Raw genomic sequence first — 7,182 nt, 5'->3', positions numbered from 1 at the left:
TGAAAAGCACTGTGTCAGAGTTGTGGGTTTTTTTTTTTTTATCTGACAGGATATGTTCACAATGTGCCATAAATAATCTCACAGAAAACCTCCCTTGTGATCAGGGCCCTGAAATTATAAGGTGACTAAGCTAACATGAGTAGGGCAAACAGGCTTACATCGTAAAAATACGATGTAAGAGAGTATTTTTACGTATTTTTGTTTGTTTGTTTTTCAAGTTACATTTAATAACAAGGTAGATAACATATACTTAACTAACATGGGACTTTTGTTATCACTCTAGCTAAAGCAAACATCCTTCTCATTGGGTAAAACCGGCCTGCTTGATGGGTGTACACTGCAGTGCGATTTAAAAAAATACTGTAATTTCAGAACTTCAGAATTTAAGTGTCAGTGTTCTCTTTTTTCATATGGGAAAAGAAGATGCTTTTGAAAATTGTTTGAAGCTTGGACAAAATTGTCGCTATATTCTTAGGATCACTCTATAGTCTTCATGATTTGGATGACATGAAGGAAGCTTCAAATTCAACCTTTTAGAGAAGACATTCCAGCTCACATGATCTCATCAACCAGGAGAATGTTGGTGGCAATCACAGTGCAGGAGTGAAGCAGCTGCTTCTTTACACAATAGTTATCCCATATGCCTACTTCGGCTGCTACCATTGGCTCACCTGTGTTCAGGTCCACACCGACAAGTTGACCTGATTCTGAATGTTCTGCTTGAACTTTAACTAGTGTTTCCTGAAGGTCAAAACCAGAATTCTGAGCAAGCACCTTGGGAATAATGAGCAATGCATCAGCAAATGCTTGAACTCCCAGCTGGGCCCTGCCCTTTACACTGGGCTCGTACTTAATCAAGGCTTCTGCCATTGCCACTTCCACTGCACCTGCTCCTGGAACTACACAGCCATCATCAAGAGAATTTTTAACAACCCTCAAGCCATCTCTTATTGCATCTTTGATTTGTGTGAGTGTGTGCTTATTTGGTCCTTTGATCAATAATGTGACAGAGCGAGGATTGTTACATTTCTCAATAAAAGTGAACTTCTCTTCTCCCAATGTATATTCATAGACAAGTCCTGCATGTCCCAAACAATCAGGACTTAGGTCATCAAAGGAATTTAGAGCCACTCCACCACAAGCAAGAGTCAGCCTTTCCATATTTCTCTTTTAGCTCTACACAGAGCTACTATACCTTCTTCTTTTGCAAGAGCATCTAAGGAAAAGAGGTCAATTCCCTTTTGATTAATAACAACGAATCCTTTATCTGAATCACCACAAACTTTCTTTTTCAATTCTATTATTTTTTTAACTCTATCTTCAATGAATTTTCTTTCAGCCTTTACAAGCTTCTCTCTCTCTTCCGCACTCTTGTAAAAAAAAGCCAGAATTCACTTCTGTTTTTTTCATATTCTAATGACACGTTGCATGTGAGGATGTATGCATCTTCTACTCTTTGTTTCATATCCCCATGTGCCCCATGGTCCAAAACAAGACCTCTGATTAAGCTCGTATCAGTTTCAGATTTATGTTTCATCTCCATGATCTCAACCATGAAGAGGTCGATAGGTTCATCTTGTTTTTTAATGGCCAAAATGGAGTCCACCACAGCCTCTGTTAAAACATCAGCAAGTTCAGCATGCACTTTAGTACGCAGAGATGTTTTGGCCACATCTATAAGTGTTTCCCTGTCCATTTCTTTGCTTACTTTGACTTGTTCCAAAAACTGAAGTGCCTTTTCCTTTGCAGCTTCAAATCCTTCTGTTATTATTCTGGGATGAAGACCTTCAGAAATGTAGAGATCTGCCTGCTTCAGTAGCTTGCCGATGATTAAGACATTGGAAGTGGTACCATCACCAGTTATGTCATCTTGGGCTGTTGCTACTTTGGCTATTAAGGAGGCTGTTGGGTGCTGAATTTGCATTTCATGAAGCAGTACATTGCCGTCTTTAGTGAGCTTGATGTCTCCAGCTCCCGAAACCAGCATCTTCATGGTACCTTTAGGCCCCAAGTTGGTCCTCAGCACGTCCTGCAGGTCCCGGGCCACGCTGATGTTCACCGCCAACACCGCCTGGGCTCGAGCTACCTCGGCCTTGGGGTTCAGGGTCTTCACGGCAGCCATGGCTAACCAGCACAGGAAGAGGAAGAGACCTGGCAGCGTGCCGAGTGTCCAACGCCGGCTCAGCGTGGCCTATTTTTACGTATTTTAAGTATTTTAAGTATCATATTTTTACGATGTAAGAGAGTCACTAAAAAGGACCACATAGTTATTTCTTGGTGTCCCACAGTACTCTCAATAGAGTAAGAAGTCAATAAATAACAATCTATTCACGTTCATGAAGCAATGCAGTAACAGATGAAGCACTACTTAAAACTTTCAGAACCATGTCCTAAAGCAGCCACAGGAGAACTTTTGTACTGACTCAACAAAATTTGCAAAATATATATAGAAAGAGATATAGATATATATTTTTATGTTCATTTTCTATTCTGGCAGGCTCAATAATTAATAGTCCAAGAATATAATAGTCCAACAGTAGTGTCTCTAGATGTTAGATTTTTGCCACATCCCAACAGGATAGAGAAATGTGAGACAGATGATGCTAACATTAAAGGAAAGTATAACTAGTTGAAAAACTAAAACAAAGGATGCAGTTTAACAAAATAGCGTCAACTTAAAATGGAATAATGACAACCTAAAAGGAGATCTCCAACAACATGCCAAAAAAGTTCTCTGATCTCTGGCCTGTTTAATAATTTGGTTAATGAATTCTTTGAAAATATGAATAGTATATCTACTAAATTGGTAGATACCACAAATCCAAGTGGAAGTGAAAGAGCTTTTAATGACAAAATCAGAATCCTTATGGATTATCACAGGTTGGCAAATAACACGTGAAATCTAGTAAGATAAATTATTAAAAGGATAAATATAATGTCCTAACTTTAGATTCAAAAGCCAACTATGGTTCTTAAGAGGTAAGGTGGCAGAGGAGGAGCAGACTGATATGACATCAGGTCCCAGGAGTTCAGCTAGATAGTTATCAAACCATTCCAAACACCTACAAACTCAACAGGAGATAGAAGAGAAGAAGAGCAGCAATTCTAGGAACAGAAAATAGACCACTTTCTGAAAGGTAGGATATGTGGAAAAGTGTTTCCAAAGCGGTGGGAAGATGGACTGTCGGGGGAGAGGCCAGCTTATGGCAAGTGGTGGAGCAACAAAGCACAAAATCAGAACTTTTAGAAGTCTGCTCCACTGAGGGACATTGTTCCAGAGGCTAAGCGGGGGTGGAGCCCTCACAGGGACAGTGTGGTCTCAGGTCCCACGGAGTTACAGAAAGATTGGGGGTGTCTGACTGTGGCAGATCTCCCAGGTATCAGAGCAGGTAAGCGAACTACAGAGACAGAGCCAAGGAGTGAGCTTTCAGATCAGGTTATGTTAAACCATTATCCAGGGCACATCAGGCTACTGCTTTCTTAGCAGGGACCCCAAAAGTGGCAGATCAGGGGAGACTCACCTTCCTCCTCCAGGAGGATCAGCGCAGCAGGAATTTCCTGGGTTTGGAGACTCCAAACAGGTCTGTGCACCAGAGATAGAAATGCTAGGTCACAGGCCCGGTGAGCACAGAGCACAGCCAGAGACCAGGGAGACAGGAGTGATTGCTTATCTCTGAGGGCACACTGGAGACTGGGGTCCTGAGCTCTCAGCTCCTCTGGACCAGAGATTGAGAGGCTGCCATTTTCATTCCCATCCTCCAGAGCTCTACAGAAAGTGGAACAAAAGCTCCTGAGAGTGAACCTGAGCCTATCACTTAGCCTGCCCCTGGCAAAGGTGGTGCAATTCAGCCTCGGGCAAAGACATTTGAGACTCACTGAAACAGATCAGCAAGAACATCCAGACAAGACAAAGCTCACCAATCAAGGAGAACAACAGAACTACAGAGCTAGGGGAAAGCAACACAGAATTCATGACTTTCTCCCCATGATCCTTTAGTCTTACAAAGTTAATTTTTTTTATTTTACTTTTTTCTTATTCTATTTTATTAACTTTTCTTCTTTTTTCTTTTAATATTTTTTAACTAGTTTATCTTAACAATACCCTTCTAGAAAATCTTTTTAAACCTTCATAGTTATAGCCATATTTTATCCCTTCATTGTATTTAACCTTATTTTTTGTATACATATAGGGTATTTTTCCTAAAAAAAAAATTGAGATATAATTCCTTCTAATAGATCAAAACATACCGTAAATCTAGCACATGGTTTTGTTCTAGTCTTCAGCCTGAGCACATGCTCTCCTCTTTTTTTTTTTCTTTTTCCAACCAACTTATCTTACCTATTAGTTTTTTAGAATTTTTTTAAAAAATTTTTATCTTTACAGTCATATTCCACCCCTTCATTGTGTTTACCCTTATTTTTGTGTATATATATATAATTATATATATATAAATAAATAAATAAATATATATATATATATATATATATATATATATATATATATAATTTTTTTTTCCTTCTTTAAAATTCTGGGAGGTAGTTTCTTCTAAGAGACCAAAATACACCCAAAATCAAGTGGGTGGCTCTGCTCTATTCACCAGTCTAACATACACACACACACACACACACACACACACACATAATTATTTTTTTAATTCTTTCCCCATTTCCTCTTCCCCCAGTTTTGGGTCTCTTCTGATTTGGTTAGCATACATATTTCTGGGGACTTTGCCACCCTTTTAGTATTTTATTCTCTCGTTCATATATTCTTATCTGGATAAAATGACCAGGTGGAAAAACTCACCACAAAAAAAGAAAAAAAATAAAGGTGGAACTGACAGCTAGGGACCTAATCGGTATGGACATTGGTAATATGTCAGAACTAGAGTCCAGAATGATGATTCTCAAGGGGCTAGCTGGGCTCAAAAAAGGTATGGAAGATATTAGAGAAATACTTTCTAAAGAAATAAAATCCCTTTATGGAGAAATAAAAGAACTAAACTCTAACCAAGTTGAAATTTTAAAAAGCTATTAATGAGGTGCAATCAAAAATCAAGGCTCTTACTGCTAGGATAAATGAGGCAGAAGAGAGAATTAGTGATATAGAAGACCAAATGATGGAGAATAAAGAAGCCGAGCAAAAGAGAGACAAACAACTACTGGACCACAAGGGGAGAAAGAGATAAATGATACCATAAGAGGAAACAATATTAGAATAATTGGGATTCCACACTTCACAGCACTCACCAAAGGATAAAAATATATGTTTATAAAAAATAAAAAATTAATTAAAAAAAAAAAGAATAATTGGGATTCCAGAAGAAGAAGAGATGGGGGCAGAAGGTATATTGGAGAAAATTATAGTAGAGAATTTCCTTAATATGGCAAAGGGAACAAGCATCACAATCCAAGAGGCACAGAGGATCCCCCTCAAAATCAATAAAAATGGGTCCACTACCCATCATCTGATAGTAAAACCTACAAGTCTCAGTGAAAAGAGAAAATCCTGAAAGCAACTCAGGACAAGAAATCTGTAACATACAAGGACAAGAAGTCTGTAACATACAATAGTAGAAATATTAGATTGGCAGACAGAGACCGGAGAAGCCAGAAAGAACTGGCATGATATATTCAGAGCACTAAATGAGAAAAATATGCAGCCAAGAATAATACTATATCCAGCTAGGCTATCATTGAATATAGAAGGAGAGATAAAAGGTTCCAGGACAAACAACAATTAAAAGAATTTGCAAACACCAAACCAGCCCTACAGGAAATATTGAAAGGGGTCCTCTAAGCAAAGAGAGAGCCTAAAAGTAGCAGATCAGAAAGGAACAGAGATAATATACAGTAGCAGTCACCTTACAGGCAATACAGTGGCATTAAAGTTGTATCTTTCAATAGTTACCCTGAATGTAAATGGGCTAAATGCCCCAATCAAAAGACACAAGGTATCAGAATGGATTAAAAAAAAAAAACATCAATATGCTATCTATAAGAAACTCATTTTAGACCTAAAGACACCTCCAGATTTACAGCGAGGGGGCAGAAAACAATGTACCATGCTAATGGACATCAAAAGAAAGCTGGGGTGGCAATGCTTATACTAGAACAAATAGATTTTAAGCCAAAGACTATAATAAGAAAGGAGGAAGGACACTATGTCATACTCAAAGTGTCTGTCCAACAAGAGGATCTAACAATTTTAAATATCTATGCCCCTAACTTGGGAGCAGCTAAATATATAAATCACTTATAACAAAATCAAAGAAACTCATCAACAAAATACAATAATAGTAGGGGACTTTAACACTTCTCTCACTGAAATGAACAGATCATCCAAGCAAAAGATCAACAAGGAAATAAAGGCCTTAAATGACACGCTGGACCAGATGGACATCACATATATATTCAGAACATTCCATCCCAAAGCAACAGAATACACATTCTTCTCTAGTGCACATGGAACATTCTCCAGAATAGATTACATCCTGGGTCCTAAATCAGGTCTCAACTGGTATCAAAAGATTGGGATCATTTCCTGCATATTTTCAGACCACAATTCTCTGAAGCTAGAACTCAATCACAAGAGGAAATTTGGAAAGAACCCAAATACATAGAGACTAAACAGCATCCTTTTAAAGAATGAATGGGTCAAGCAGGAAATTAAAGAAGAACTGAAAAAATTCATGGAAACAAATGATGATGAAAACACAATGGTTCAAAATCTGTGGGACACAGCAAAGGCAGTCCTGAGAGGAAAATATATAGCTGTACAAGCCTTTCTCAAGAAACAAGAAAGGTCTCAAGTACACAACCTAACCCTAAACCTAAAGGAGCTGGAGAAAGAACAAGAAAGAAAGCCTAAACCCAGCAGGAGAAGAGAAATCATAAAGAACAGAGCAGAAATCAATGAAATAGAAACCAAAAAAAAAAAAAAATAGAACAAATGAACAAAACTAGGAGCTGGTTCTTTGAAAGAATTAATAAGATCGATAAACCCCTGGCCAGACTTATCAAAAAGAAAAGAGAAAGGACCCAAATGAATAAAATCATGAATGAAAGAGGAGAGATCACAACCAAAACCAAAGAAATACAACTAAAAGAACATATTATGAGCAACTATACGCCAGCAAGTTTGACAATCTGAAAGAAATGGATGCACTCCTAGAGACGTATAAA

At 38.1% G+C, this 7,182-nt stretch overlaps 1 protein-coding gene across 1 annotated transcript; it reads right to left on the bottom strand.

Moving 5' to 3' along the window:
• Positions 1 to 205: 205 nt before the first annotated feature.
• LOC116583152 (T-complex protein 1 subunit zeta-like) lies at positions 206 to 2,157 on the bottom strand. Its single transcript, XM_032331169.1, is given in 4 exon segments — positions 206 to 1,169; positions 1,172 to 1,382; positions 1,384 to 1,404; positions 1,406 to 2,157. Coding segments are annotated over 4 exon segments (1,593 nt in total). The 5' UTR covers positions 2,123 to 2,157; the 3' UTR covers positions 206 to 525.
• Between the last annotated feature and the right edge of the window lie 5,025 nt (positions 2,158 to 7,182).

This window comes from Mustela erminea, chromosome X (assembly GCF_009829155.1).
Source record: "Mustela erminea isolate mMusErm1 chromosome X, mMusErm1.Pri, whole genome shotgun sequence".
Taxonomy (NCBI): domain Eukaryota; kingdom Metazoa; phylum Chordata; class Mammalia; order Carnivora; family Mustelidae; genus Mustela; species Mustela erminea.
This window is presented reverse-complemented; position numbering and strand designations above follow the sequence as displayed.